The 15852-nt window shown below is 38.3% G+C and overlaps 1 protein-coding gene across 4 annotated transcripts in view; it reads right to left on the bottom strand.

Moving 5' to 3' along the window:
• Window positions 1-15852, bottom strand: part of LOC107665879 (MAGUK p55 subfamily member 7-like) — a 147129-nt gene that overhangs the window by 25938 nt on the left and 105339 nt on the right. For all 4 annotated transcript variants that reach the window (XM_016456939.1, XM_016456938.1, XM_016456942.1 and 1 more), the window contains 5 exons: window positions 13339-13420; window positions 13080-13165; window positions 12645-12719; window positions 10225-10421; window positions 9157-9221 (listed from right to left, as the gene is read on the bottom strand). In XM_016456939.1, the coding sequence (XP_016312425.1) occupies window positions 9157-9221; window positions 10225-10421; window positions 12645-12719; window positions 13080-13165; window positions 13339-13420 (505 nt within the window). The remainder of the gene's footprint in view (window positions 1-9156; window positions 9222-10224; window positions 10422-12644; window positions 12720-13079; window positions 13166-13338; window positions 13421-15852) is intronic.

The following is a 15852-nucleotide window of genomic DNA, read 5'->3' as shown; positions in this document are numbered from 1 at the left end:
TCACTTACAGATAGCTACAGACCTGTCTCTCTCCTTCCATTCATAGCGAAAACCCTCGAACGAGTTGTTTTCAATCAGGTATCATTGTTTCTTTCACAGAACAAACAAACTGGACGCTAACCAGTCAGGTTTCAGGAGTGGCCATTCAACTGAGACTGCGCTACTGTCAGTCACGGAAGCCTTGCGGATTGCAAAAGCTGATTCCAAATCATCAGTTCTTATTCTGCTGGATCTATCTGCTGCTTTTGACACTGTCAATCATCAGATCCTCCTGTCTGCCCTCTCTTCACTGGGCATCACAGGGATCCCACTTCGCTGGTTTGAATCATATCTCACTGGTAGGTCTTTCAGTGTGGCCTGGGGAGGGGCGGTATCCAAAGCACATCAACTTCTTGTCCAGGCCCTTGTCATTTCTAGGCTGGACTACTGCAATGCTCTTCTGGCTGGACTTCCATCAAGCACAATCAAACCTCTACAAATGATTCAGAATGCAGCGGTACGACTGGTCTTCAATGAGCCCAAAAGAGCCCATGTTACCCCTCTCTTATCTCCTTGCACTGTCTACCGGTTGAGGCTCGCATCAAGTTCAAGACATTGATGCTTGCATATAGAACAGCTACAGGCTCAGCACCCACCTACTTCCACTCACTACTACGAATCTACATCCCCTCCAGAAGTCTGAGATCCGCTAGTGAGCGACGCCTCGTGGTACCATAACAGAGAGGCTCAAAATCACTTTCCAGAACATTCTCGTTCACCGTTCCTGGCTGGTTGAATGATCTTCCCACCCCTATCCGGAATGCTGAATCCCTGACAATTTTCAAGTGACAGCTGAAAACTCATCTCTTTCGACGCTACTTGACTTCATCCTAAATAAATAAAAATAAAAAACTCTGTCTTTCTCCATTTATTCCTTCCCTTTCTAGCTTGTACTTATTTGAACAATGCCTAAAACTTGGTATTATAAGCACTTCCTGTGTCTGTTTGCCTCTTTAAGAATTTTCGCTTTATGTATTCCCCAATTGTAAGTCGCTTTGGATAAAAGCGTCTGCAAAATGACTAAATGAAATGAAATGAAACATAACACTGCAGACTGAAGTAATGGTTGCTGAAAATTCAGCTTTGAACAGGAATAAATGACACTTTACAATATATTAAAATAGACAACTGTAATTTTAAATTGCCATAATATTTCACAATATTACTGTATTTTTGTCCAAATAAATGCAGCCTTGGTGAGCATAAGAGACTTCTTTGAAAGACATTGAAAAAAAAAACTTTTGAACAACAAAGTATCTATACAAATAAACAACATTTACCTTCACATTATACTGACAGATTCATTGAAATGGAGGAATAAAAAAAAAAAATAAAAAAAACAATTGGTGAAATGGAAAACCTGGAGTGGAAATAGAATGGAGTGATCACAGAACACTGAGGGGAAATTGCTGTGAACTGAAACCGAAGCAAATGATAAACGATTTTTGTACTATTTGAGATATTTAATACTTAAGGATCCACGGAAACACTACTTTCTGTGGCCACTGAACAGAGCTGCCCCAGACGGGCATACAGAGTACATGAGTGTGTGTGGTGACAGATAATGAGAACGCTACGCCACACTCATTTTCCACAGACTGATGCTAGAGATGGAAACCAGACTAAGGCCTGACTGAGTGCTGGGCTTCAAACAGCCCAATGTCCAACACACACCACATCAAGAGTCCGCCGGACCTCCACCAGAAAGCCTGGAAATGAACCAGTGCCTTTAACTGCAATATGTTTAACATTCACAAAGAGCTATTTAAACTAAAAACACTGCCAACACACAGAAAAATCAGAAAGTTCAGCTGCTCAGGACCTCTGTTTGAGAAACGAGTGCACATTTGGCTGTTTTTTTTTTTTTTACTACAGGACTGGGAAAAAGAAAAAAAAAACGATTACTTATATATCACTGATATCAGATATTTCAGTTAGACTGAACAACACTCAGGAATCACTACTAACAATAACAAAGTCAATCTTAGATAAAACGTACAAAGCACATGGTAATGACTGTGACAACAACTGCAGAAAAAAAAAGAGACTGAAAACGCAGACTGCTACCACTTATAAATGAAGAGATATGTAAAGCCAGAAGGAAGCTAGACAATGATACTATAGGACGTGCAACAGCGTGCAGCCACATGTCAAAAAAGATTATTGTCTGCAGACACAGAGAAGGAGAGAGGGAGGAGATTGAGAGCTAACAGCACATGAAACTGTTATGAGAGAATGACTCAGAACGGGATAAACTCAATAATCAATAACACACTCAATAATAACGGGATTCATCAATAATATGAATCAGACAGAAGTGAAGAATGATATGGGACAGAGGACAAACACATAATCAAGCATAATCAAAAAAAGCTCACCAATATGGAGTCCACTTAAATAGGAGGCAAACTCAGTGTCCTCTTCAAATTATGAAAGGCAGAAGGAATCAGGATAGATTTATATTAGAGAGAAGTTAGGAACACTACTACAGACTGAAAGATGAACAAAACAAAAGATTGTCAATTCAGCTTATAGGTATGTAAATAAAAATGACAGCGATCACAGTACCGTTCAAAGGTTTGGCGTCAGTAAGAATATTTTATTTTAAATAAATGAATATTTATTCAGCAAGGATGCTTTACATTGATTGAAAGTGACATTAAAGACTTTTACACTGTTAAACAAAAACCCTATTTTAGATAAATACAGTTCTTTCAAACTTTCTATTCATCAAAGAATCCTGGGAAAAACGCACCATGCACTCTCAGAAAAAAAAAGGTACAAAATCTGTCACTGGGGTGGTACCCTTTCAAAATGTACTAACATGTACCATTAAGGTACTAATGTGCAGCCTTTAGGTACAAATATGTACCTTTTAGGGGTAAATGAGGTACAAACTACAAAGGTGTACCTTTTGAAAAAGTACCGCCCCAGTGACAGCTTTCGTCTCTTTTTTCCTGTGTGTGTGGTTTCCACAAAAATATTAAGCAGCACAACTGTTTTCAGAACTGATAACCAGAAATGTTAGAAATCAGCATTTCAGAATTATTTCTGAACTATCATGTGACACTGAAGACTGGAATAATGGCTGCTGAAAATTCAGCTTTGTCATCACAGGAATAAATGACATTTTAAAATACATTCAGATAGAAAACAGTTATTTTAAATTGTAATTAATTTTAATTAATTAATTTTTGATCAAACAAACGCAGCTTTGGTGAGCATAAGACACTTTTTCCAAAACATAACCGAACCCAAACTTTTGAACAGTTGTGTATTTTACATTCAAACACAACTATCATATTTCTTCATCAGCTGATCCTCTACAGCTAAGCCAGGTGGACAGATCTACTGGCAGCGTTCTCATTCAACATTCACAACTTTCCATGTGGGCCATAAACTTCAGATTTCTTTTTTCTATTAGACACAACACAAAGTATTCAATACATGTCTTTTAGATGGGATAAAAAAAGTTATTCAAAGCATCTTTTGCATCTTACACAACAATAAGACTATGAAATACTGGGGGAAACATTCGCGTTCACATGGTCTATCATAAAGAAAGACTAAAATGGATGGGATTCATCTGAGCACTCATAATACAAATATCATTTAAAGTGTAAGGCGTAGTTGGAAAGGCAAACAGTGATGTATTGTGTGCCTGTGTGTCTTTGTGTATTAGAGAGATACAGTTTAGTGAACTCTTGGCCCCTTTACACACTCTGCTATGCTCCATTAGGTAGTTGTGGTCCAATGAATGCTAATAAACCGTATCTTCATTGTTTGGTACTCTGTTACCACATACAGGGGTCCCCAGCCAATGATCTAATGGCTATGACATCTAATAGGTGAATCAGAGTTAGTCTGAAAGGTGTACCTTCAATGTCCTCCACTGGGAAAGCAAAGAAAGGAATATAATAAACATAAAAAGATTAAAAACAGATCAAGAGGGATGAGGAGAACAAAAGAATGGAGGAAGAAGAAACTAACCTGTCTCATCATCTTATGAAGGAAAAAATAAAAAGGAAAGATACAGTCGTGACTGGAAGTACACATTACAAACACGATGTTTGAAATACACTTTAAAATTTATAGGGACAGTTCAACCAAAAATGTCTTTCCAAACCTGTTTTACTTTGTCTACTGTTTTAATGAAAGACAGTGGGGTCCAATGAGGTTTTAACCCCAATGTTCTACAAAAAGTATTCTTTTTCACAAAAAAAAGTGAGTCATGCAGGTTTGGAACAACATGAGGGTGAGGAAATGATCACAGTTTTCAATTTTGGGAGAACTATCCCTTTAAATGTCAAACTAATGTAAAATTCCATGTTTGTTTTCTATGAAAAGTCTTTAGTATGCTACTAAGTGGTAAACCATTGCTTACCTCATAGGTAACTGTAACTACCGAACAATTAACATAGTTCATAACAGCAGAGAAAGTGTGCTTTTGAGTGTGCACGTGCAGGCCTGAAGACATGAGAACATTTGGAGTCACTTTAAAAGCTTCCTCCAGTTCATGTGGTCTCAATTCTACTAAACAAGCTTAAATCAAAACACATACGAGCAAAGGGCAGCATCTACACGGCCTGCCATACACATTCACACAGTCCTGCCAAAAAAGCAATACCATGAAGAGGAGGATGGAGGGCAGTAAAATCTTTTGTGTGCTATCAGTCAAGTGAATCCTTAAGCATCTGCCTGCTTGTCGGTGTGACCCAAAGGACAAAAAAGACAAAATGAATTAAAAAAGAAAAAAAAAATTAAAAGCAGATATAAGGGCATGTTTAAGGTCTGGGACAAGAAGCGAGGCCACTAAGCTTAGGATAAGAAAAAATATGCTAAGTAAATGGGTATGATTTACAGGTGAAAATGGATAACTGTCATGTCTCTCATAATTACTGACAGTGTTTTTCAGAGAAACTGAAACAGAAAAGAACTTTAAATCATAAAGAACAGTAAAACGTGTCCCAAGATCCATTTTTTAAAAATGGTAATTGGTCACAGAGTACCAAAAAAAATTAAAAATTGCAACCACAGATATAAATTGGACAGCGCAAATATGGAAACAAGATTGATTATTAGATGCCTTTTGCCTACAACAGTTTATAAATGAATCTAGAACAGATGATTAATTCAAATAAGTGGGGATGGTGAGTGTACATTAAAGGGGTGCAAGTTGTTTCCATATCTACAATGATGACAGAACGTATATCTGAAAGTATGAAAGTATATCTGGTCAAACAAACAAAGGGCATGAACCAGAGCATGTGAACAGGCAGGATAGAGCTACCGACTCACTATGTTTACATACACAGATTTACATCAATCCCACTGTAGATTCCAAATGTACTGTTTATATGCACCCTATTCAATGTAAATATATCAGTTAACATAGGCATTACATATATTCCAAAGAAAATGGTTCCACGCAGGGCCGTTTCTAGCCAATTTGACGCCCTAGGCGAAATCACCTTTTGGACAAATCTGCTACAAATATTTGGACAAATGTGCCACAAAAGTGCCACAAATACTGCCTAAACAAAATACTGATTTTGTGCACTTTATTTACTGTACCAATATTTTAAATTGGCCTTTGAACTCAGCTTTATTGCATGGCAAAAAAAAGTGTTACCTTGCCAAAGCACTGACAGAGCCCACTGATCTAATGGCGTTGTTGAGCGCTCCAAATGCAAACTTTGCATACAACAATCAGGCAGCAATTGACAGCACTCTGATCTAGTGGCATACAGCCATCGTCAGATTTACAGTACTCTAGCCCAATAATGTTGGGGGATCCAGTGGGGGCGGCAGTCATATTTCAGGGTGACCATCCCACTCTTTATCACAACCCTGCTAAAAGTGCCAGTACGCGCGCTCATTGGCGCCCCTTCAGCTGGTGGCGCCCTAGGTGACTGCCTAGCTCGCCTATGCCTAGAAACGGCCCTGGTTCCACGTGCAATGTCAACACTACAATAACAACAAGAAGCCTGTGATCAGTGGTCCTCAAGACATTAGGGTTAACTAATATTAGGTTGCATGTAAATGCAGCTAGTGTAACCAGAAGACACTTTTTTTTCCTCATGAAGACGCAAGATGAAGAAAGAAAAGTTAATTGTAAGAGATGACGATGAGACAAGATGTATTAAGAGGAATCCACTTGTAAACAATACAAACAGACATTAACTGACTAGTCTATAGAAAACATATTAATAATTTTCAGGGATGGTAACTGGAAGATTGCAGATTTTACACTTCTGTGTAAAAGGGATTATCAAGCAAGAAAAAAAATATAGATTTGGTTCTATCGGTTGTTGACTGGATGGATGCAGATCGGAACGCAAGCTTGCAGTCTATTATAACAAAGTCTGCCTCACTGGAAAACTGACTTATTACATTTTGATTAAGAAGAAAAAAAAGAAACCTATACATGGATGAATTGTTCACAATAGGATCATAAAGATTAATTTAAGCAACAAGAAGAGTGAATTTACATTTCAAGCCAACTTTAAGTACCTTGTTTAGGGGAATGACGGTGCTCGTTCCTTGTGAGGACTGAACCAGCAACCTTCTAGTTACCATCCCTTAACATTAACCTACACCAGACCAACCTATATGTACACCAATTCAACTACAGTATAAATTACTGTGTTCCCAGCCCTTTTAACCCCTTTTTTTAAAGTCATTTATGAGCATCTACTGGATAATGACTTAAATTAATTCATTTAATCTCTAAAAAAATACTTTTGCGAATGAAATATTTTTGAACTATGAACAACTGTGAAAGTCAACGTACTGGAAAAATCCATGATTTTTAAGATTAATTTCCATGCTTGAAAACCATGATTTGTAAATGATTTAAAAATTTTCTCTGACTGTGGAAACCCTGAAAGTTTTACTTTCTGTACCTGCCCAGGGGTGTGCAGTTTGTAATGGATATGACATACAGCCTCAACTAGCTAGCTAGCCACAGCTAATCATGCCGTTCTGATAAGTAAGGCTTTGAGTGCGCATATCTGCGGTGCAAAGCACTAGCGTGTGTTCAGTCATCCAAAGAAAGCCCCTTACCTCAACTTCACTGCAGGCCTGTAGACAGATGGTCTTACTCTTAAAGCACACGCTCATGCAGTTTCAAACAAACAACTTTCTTTCTTCCAAACACACATATAAGCATCTATACCTGTGTGGGAACACATTTGGATTGGTACTGTATCTGGTCTGTTTCTGGTCAAGTCATACATGGAGCTTTAAGTTTTTCTGACAAATTCCCATATGTGATGTGATTCCGAAAAATTCTACACTTGAAAAGCTGAATAAAAGCAGCACTTTAATTTTACTTATGCTTATTTGTTATGTGAAATGTAAAGAGTCTGCAAAGACGACGGCAGTTTCACGACCCCTGGGTCCCCTTTTCCTTCTCATTGTTTTAAGTAGCTGATAGAGTGATGGAGAAAAATGGAAGAGGTGGGAGGCCAAACATGTGGCATGGGGGAAAAGAATCCAGAGTGGCTGTATTATTCAATCAAGTGTGTGTGTGGCTGTATAGATGAAGGCAACATGTCGAGAGTGTTGCTGTGCATCTGTCTCGTGGTGAGTTTTAAGTGTGCCCATGTGTAACCCAGCACAGCTCCGTAAAGACCCCTGCTGTCAGCCAGTGGGAGAGATTAGAGCTGTTGTGTACAAATACACGCACACAAGCATACAATAATCAGACAACAGACATTAATGGAAACCAGGAGAGGAAGCTTATGTCCAGGCGTGCATTAATGCACATGTACATGAATACACGTGTGCACATATCTGCCTGGCACCAATCAGGGGAGTCTGGGCTCCCTGACCGTGTTCACTTCACCCTGCACTTCCCAACCTTCCCTACCTCTCATACAATCTTTTCCGGTTGCTGTTCCTTCTATTCTTCTTCATCTTTTTTTCTAGCCATTGCTCTACTCAAATAGTAACATCACAGCATCTGCAATACACGGGCCTCTTGCGTACAACAGTTTAAAAATAATTTCTGCTGTATTCCAGGAACAAAAGGATGAGTATGTACAGGGCTCAACAATAAGGTAGTTTGCTGGCCTGAGGTCAGCGAGAAGGTTTTTTTTCATTACCACTGAAAATGTTTACATTCAGTGACCTTGAACAAAAATGTTTACACCAGTGGCCCCACGCTGCCCAACATAACATTCAAAGACCCCCCTCCACCCAAATAGGCTATGATATTTCCGGAATTTCTACCGGAATTATGACAAAGCTGCTAATTTTCAACTTTTTAATGAACAGAAACCGAGAGTACTGATATATCAAATGAATTAACCATGATTCACTTTGTGCTTACAGAAATTTTAAGAACTGCATGTTCTTCAATAAGAACAATAGTAATTGAGGGAGGGAAAAATACGGTAAATGCTTACATAGTTGTAGTTTTTTTTTACATTTACATTAGACTTCTTTTTTTTGTTTTAAATACTAACAAAAAATTATGAATTTAAATGTTTTTTAGTCATCCTTCTCTAAAGTCTCTCTGAAAGTTTGCTGAAGCCCCCGGTGGGCCCCGGACCTCTGGTTGAGAACCACTGTTTCTGTATCTCTGTAAATAAATCAACACCATTTTTGCATTATGATGATCTGTCACCAAGATAATGTTGTTATCTAGCTGCCAACATGGGTGAGATTTTGTCAAAATTAAAAAAATAAAAAAAATATTTGTGACAGTCTTGAAAGTACCAGTAAAAAGGCTGAAAACAAACCGATCAGTAATGTTTTGCATCATATGCTATCATTTTCCAGCAAAATGTTTATGAATGTTACATTATATCTGTATCTGTAAGCTACAGCTTGTTAAAAATCATTTTTGTAAAAAATTCACTTTTGTGAATGAAAATAAAAACTTATATTTAAATAAGAAATACTAAGAAATAAGAAATATAAAAAATATTAAATATAAATAAAGAAAAAAAAACACGGTTAATAATAAAAATCAATAATTATTTCATAGTAAGGCCACAACTAATAGCCTGACTGGACTAGCAGGAAAAAAATAATTATTGTTGAGCCCTGCTGTGTATGTGTGCATTTCAGTGGTTAGTTGCTGCATGATTGCATGAGTGTGGTCCTTACAAAATCTTTTGCTGGGGGTTCTCTGAAGAGTCGTGACGGTCATGGGTCTCCAGACTGCAAACCTCCTGAAAAAAGTGAGGGAGAAAGATAAGGAGCTAGAGAGGCAAATAAATAGTCTACATTCACAAAGTCAGTGTTTGGGATTGACAAATGTATTTACTAACTGATACGAGTGAGAAGCAATTTCATCCAACAGATTTGAATCAACCGACGGCAATGTGTGCTGAAAATGTAAGGGTGTCAGTCTGGCCATCTAATACATTTGTCACTTTTGTTTATAACCAAAATGTGTAAAAGTATTTTGATAATTAGAAATTTAACACTCTAAACCAGACTGACAAGCCTATTCTGCTTCTGTGAGCACAGCCACAGAGACATGCAATAAAACCATCAGATTTTACGACCGTATGGGGATTACTAAACACTTAACTACAATGCAGAGCTACCTGCCTAAGTATCCATTAGTGAGTGAGTGAGTATGTGTGTGAGCGAGAGAAAGAATGGTCAGCCAGAAACAGCACTTGCTACTGTACATTTGACAGGTTAAAAAATATGTTTTACAATTGAAAGTTACTTTTTTCAAGAGAAACAGAGCAAAGAAACCATTTCCTAAGGCAGCACACATGTTCATGCACGTCAGAGTCCACTTTACGAAGAACGCCACTGATGTGCAATTTTCCGAGTGTGGACGTCCAAAGTGGATGTGAACCAGTGCTATCATTGTCTGTCATTACTCATTCCAGCCCAGACAGTCACGGAAATCCAAAGTATTTTGGCCGAGCCCTCTTGCACAAAAAGGGAAAAAAATGACAAGACAGACAAAAAAACTCACTCACTCAAAGAAAAGTCATTCCTTTCATGGTAGGGAGTGAAAGTCAGGTTGTAATGGAGTGGAAGAAGTCTGGAATGATCGAGAGACAGAGAGATGCATGCATGACAGGAAAATATGATATATGAGGGGGCTGGACAGAGGGCGGACAGGATGATTGAGTCATGGAGTACTGTTGAATTTAAAACTGGTGATAGTGGGAGGAAAGGAGCAGGGAAGAGAGAAAAGCATTGGCTAACCTCTCCTGAAAATGTTTGGATGGGATGAGTCCTGCGTGCGGGTTGCCATCACCCTCCAGTTTGGCCTGCCACCAGGTGGCATCGTCCTGGCTCATAACCTGCAGGATATCTCCCTTTCTGAATGCCAAGCCTGCCTCCTTGCAAGGGATCGCCTTATCCTCAGCTGGACTGTAGTCAAAAAGCGTCTTTACAAACATCTGAAGAGCAAGAGAGAGAGAAACAGCTTTAAAATGAACAACATTAAATGGATTAAAATGAAATTAGAGAAGGATGAGATTCAAATCACATCTGCTCCATCCCTCTCACTAAACCATGACCAAATAAAGGTGTATTTTGGGTAGCAGACAGGCTTACTTTCCACACATACGCACTACAATGCAACAATTGGAAATTCTGTATGATTGTCATTAGCGTTTCTCTAACAAAGGACATCATGAGGTGTTTAAAGGATTAGAGTGATTGTGTAGACATATCAAATAAGCAAAAAAGACAAATAAGAAGGTAAAGGGTTATTGAGAGCAAACGGAGACAGCAAAGTTCCCAAAGCGCAGAGTGGCTTGTGTTGATTTAGAGAGCTGCCTGTGCCATACAGAAACATGATGTTACAGAGGACAACGTTCCCCACAAACACACCAATACATCCTGAGGGAATGCTTCATCTCGGTCTTGCACTCCATTTTTTTATCCCTCTTACACATGTGCAGCCAATTAGCAGCACTTCAACATATTCATTACACGTGCGGAAAACAGTAAACTACGGTCATTGGATAACACACGCATGCGGGTGTACTGCAGACTGAATTCAAAACTGAAACATATTTAAACCATTACAGCACAGCAAAAGGAATATAACAGATTTGCAAAGAAATGGTACAGTCCTCACTTATAACATAACACTCAAAAGATTGTGGTCAAGATTTTTGTTTTTAAAACAATGTATTCACTTATATTTAGCAAGGATGCATTAAAAATATATATAAAAATTGACAGTTAAGACATTTATAATGTTAAAAAAGGTTTCTATGTATTAAAAATGCATGCTATTCTTTTGAGCTTTCATTCAAAGAAAAAAACGTATGATGGTATTCCAAAAATATTAAAGTGCCCCAATTATGCCATTTATAAAGTTCCTAATATTGTTTTAGGAGTCTCCTTCAATAGGTTTACATGCATGCACGGTCAAAATCTCTTTCCTTTTCTCAAAATATGCCTTTAATATCAAATCATTTTCCAACGATTCTCAAACGATTAATTCGAAGAAGTTGTAAAATTCAGTCTCTCTAAACCCCTCCTTTCTGTGAGCCTGCTCTGCTCTAATTGGTCAGATGGCCCAGTCTGTTGTGATTGGTCTACCGTGTACAGCGTGTGTTGGAAATGATATGCCCATTGCAAACAAATCACAGTGTTTGAGGGCGGGGGTTAAGTTGTTCGCGGCCAGCCAACGTAGAACATAGGCAAGGATTATGCAAATATGTTACCAAATGTGCAAATGTGAAGTGGGATTCGAATTACTGACGACTCGTTTAGGCTGTTCAGAGTCAATTCTTTCTTTTGGGAGACAATAACTTTATTTATCGTGCACTTTTGGTTTTACAACTGTCGGGTCAAGTTGTTCGCGGCCGGCCAATGTAGAACATATTCCCCCGTGACATGTAGCAGTCACAGAAGTGGGATTTGAAAACTGACGACTCGGTTAGGCTGTTCAGAGTCAATTCTTTCTTTTGGGAGACAATAACTTTATTTATCGTGCACTTTTGGTTTTACAACTTTTCAGCCTAGGGAACATTTTAGGCACAATTATGTTAATTTACATCTATGTTGTTTTGACTGAAATTTCAGTCAGCATTTCATTTATTCTTCAAGGATAAAGCAATCTCAGAATGCATCACAAAACTTTGCTAAAAAGTATACTGTAGATAATTACCACCAAAACTTTTTAATTTTACGTAATATTGTGCATGCGATCTATGTTTTGTCTTTAATTGCATCATATCTTTAGCTTAGCAACATGTTCTTAATTCTATTGGAATTAATCAGGAGTTAACAGTTCTGACTCGAGTTTCTTGCAGGCTTCACGTGAAGAGTGCTATTTGTGCAATGCGAGTGAGTGTTGCTGTGTACAGCATTTCAAATCAGTCATAATTGAGGTTTCATGTAGACAGCAGGCTGTGAGACAGCTCACTTGGTTTAGGAACAGATTGACAGAGAATGTTTGTAAGCTGGACGGGGAGCTGAGAGGTTTAGTGCAAACCATTTGTGTTGAAGATGAATGGGAACAAAAGCTTATCCATCAAACCAGCAGCCCGTGGTACTCGTACAGGGGAAAACTCCCCCACTGTCTGAATAGAACATCCCATATAGGCCAACTCTTTCTCCTAAACTGTTCATGTCTGATCGGCAATAGTGAGAATGAATTGTACCTTGGGCTCTTTGCTTTGTGCCTCCTCTTTGATGCCTGGGACAACTTTGAACGTTATGGCACCTTGCGACTGGGACTATAAACAGAGTAAAAAAAAAAGACAACATATCAACAACCTTTTAAGCATATAAAAAGACAAAATGAATGCACCAGTGAACATTATTCATTTAATTCTATATTACGTATAGATAATACTATATTATGAAAGATTAACTTCCACTAGTTCTAAACATTTTTTAACTTTTTATTTCTGCTAAAATAGCCAGGGGGGATATATTAACCAACTTCAACATTAACTTCACAGCCTATAATGTTTCATACATTAACAGTCCAAACATTTCCCTTTGGACAAAATCCCCTTTTCACAGCATTCTGTTATACTACAAAAGTTAAACATGCTGTTTCATGTTGACTTTCCACAGACACATGCACATACCAGGATGCAAATTATTTCCTCAGGATTTTTGTCATCTACAGGGATACCGTTGACCTCTTTCAGCTCATCTCCGACATGTATCAGCCCTGGACACAACAAAGAGGAGTGGACAAAAAGAGAAGTTAAGAGACCACATACAGCACTTTAGCAGTTTATTCAGTGTAATAAACCATCTCAGGCTTTGAGTAAACAAACTAAACATCTGGGTGCTGTTAAGAGTGCATTTGTGTATAGAGAGAAGAGGTGCATCAGCACTCACCACTTCTGTCTGCTGCCCCGCCCCTCATGATGCGCGCCACTATGATTGCTCCAGTGTGTTCATCCTTCTTTATGGTGGCACCCTGTAACACACATACAAAAAGTCAATCACATTTACTAAGAAAACATGCAATTAAAAGTGACCAGGTTTATATGCATATAAAATGTTAAGCTTTACATTTTCATTAATACCTATTAGAATATTGAGTGTCTCAAAGACAGTCACTTGTTTTGTTCCTGAATTATTGAGCAATTTTTTAAAGGGGTCCTATTATGCTCTTTTTCAAAGTCTTGGGCCAGTGTGTGTTGTGATTGGTTAGCTGGGCCAGTGTGTGTTGTGATTGGTTAGCTGGGCCAGTGTGTGCTGTGATTGGTTAGCTGGGCCAGTTTGTGTTGTGATTGGTTAGCTGGGCCAGTGTGTGCTGTGATTGGTTAGCTGGGCCAGTTTGTGTTGTGATTGGTTAGCTGGGCCAGTGTGTGCTGTGATTGGTTAGCTGGGCCAGTTTGTGTTGTGATTGGTTAGCTGGGCCAGTGTGTGCTGTGATTGGTTAGCTGGGCCAGTTTGTGTTGTGATTGGTTAGCTGGGCCAGTGTGTGTTGTGATTGGTTAGCTGGGCCAGTGTGTGTTGTGATTGGCACCACTCGTCGGCGCCTGGTGTCACGCCCCTTACCATAGCTGCCTGCGAGCTTTAGTGTAAATATTGCGTCAAAATCAAATCAATTTGAGCGCTATTTAAACCCGGATGATAAGTTCGTCTTCCTTGGGAAAGCTAGCATGTCTCTGACATAGTGATAACACTCGTTGCCTTCTCTAGTGCAGCTCAACCAGGTCTTGTCCCATTCGTCGATATTTGTGATATCACAAATCCCGGAAAATATGCGTTGTAGTCCAAACGAGTCGTTCGTTGTAGTTTTTGAAAAGTGATTTCGGTTAAATAAAATATTTCCTTTTGAATTGGACTTTGAGCTTTGTAACTTTGCAGATCTTTTTTATGCTCAAACAGCAACATTACAGACTAACTAAAGTTCAAAAAGTGAAAAAGCATAATAGCACCCCTTTAACAAATTGGTTAAACGAATGATTCAATGATTCTGAAGACACGTTTCATTACTGAATCAATCAGTGTGTTTGAATGAATCGGTAGAATGATTCAGCGACTCAGTAATGAAGACAGTTACTTTTTTTTCATTCTTGAATGAATCAGAGTTTTTGAGCAAATTTTACTAATACGCAAAATTTTAATATTTGAGAATAAAGCACTGTTTCCATCCAACAAGTCAAAGAGAATAAAATCATCACTTCCTGATAAACTGACAGCCACTGAAGATAATAATTTTCATATATAATAAATTACTTGTGAGCAGAAGAAATACAATAAATGTGGTCATTGCTTTCCGAAGTGGATGCCTGCTGTTTGGGAATGCAGTCGTGTAAGACAGTTCTGGGAGGCAAGTATACAGAAATACTTTGGCTCAGGCTTTGCAGAACAACCAGAACAACATTTCAGATGCTGTGCAACGAGATCGGTCCGCTGGTTAGGTCAAGTTATCCCGTCGCATCGTGCAAAGTCACATGACTTTTTTGCTGCGCATGGAGGAATTTATTCAGCAAATGTGTTTCCATTTCCCATTATTCGCATTATCTCTTTTTCGCACAAGTCAAAAACCATCTCAAGCGAGCGGAAAAACTTTTGCGACTTAAGGGATTTAAAAAAAATGAAATTTGGTGTTTCCATCTCGTTTCTGAGGCAATACTTCAAAATGCACATAAAACAGGTTGATGGAAACAGCTACTGATGAATACAGTGAAGCATTTTGAAAAAAGTATGCCAAAAGTCCCCAGGTGGTCTACTATTTCTTGCAGATTTCTAAGGACTGGATTTGTGTACACTCTAATGGCTAATATTGGCCGTAACCCATTGTGCTTTGGAGGAGGATTCAGTTCAGAACTACAAACACAAATAAAAAGAACTACAAACATGGCTGATGTTTGTGAGATCAAAGGTTGAGGAGAGACACACTGTTTATTAATAACGCAAAGGGGTTTGAGTTATTAATAATCATGATGAATAGTATTTATTTAATGTTAGTGTCAACATTTAATTTGCAACAACATTGTGAACTTTTACAACGATTCAAACAGCACAATAGCAAAACCTATGTACTATTACATGCATAACTTTGCAAAAACATGAGCAGAGTTCTCCGCATAAAGGAACCAATACTGGCAGATCAATGTGCTACTTGTTTTCTCTCCAATATGGTAGGAGGAATTCTTCGTTTAGTGTAAATTTAATTAAATACAATATGGAGTGTGTATATAAGGATGTTAACAGTGACAGGAGGAACGAAAGGCCAGTTTACACTGACAGAATGAATGTACCTATGCAACAGAGTAGGGCTGGGCGATATGGGCAAAAATTCATATCTGTATTTTTTGGCCAATTTGCGATATACGGTATACATCTCGGTATTTTCGTTTTTGTATTAAAAAAATCTGTATTTAATATATATAT

Source organism: Sinocyclocheilus anshuiensis, unplaced genomic scaffold (assembly GCF_001515605.1).
Source record: "Sinocyclocheilus anshuiensis isolate Anshui unplaced genomic scaffold, SAMN03320099.WGS_v1.1 scaffold647, whole genome shotgun sequence".
In the NCBI taxonomy this organism is placed as follows: Eukaryota; Metazoa; Chordata; class Actinopteri; order Cypriniformes; family Cyprinidae; genus Sinocyclocheilus; species Sinocyclocheilus anshuiensis.
This window is presented reverse-complemented; position numbering and strand designations above follow the sequence as displayed.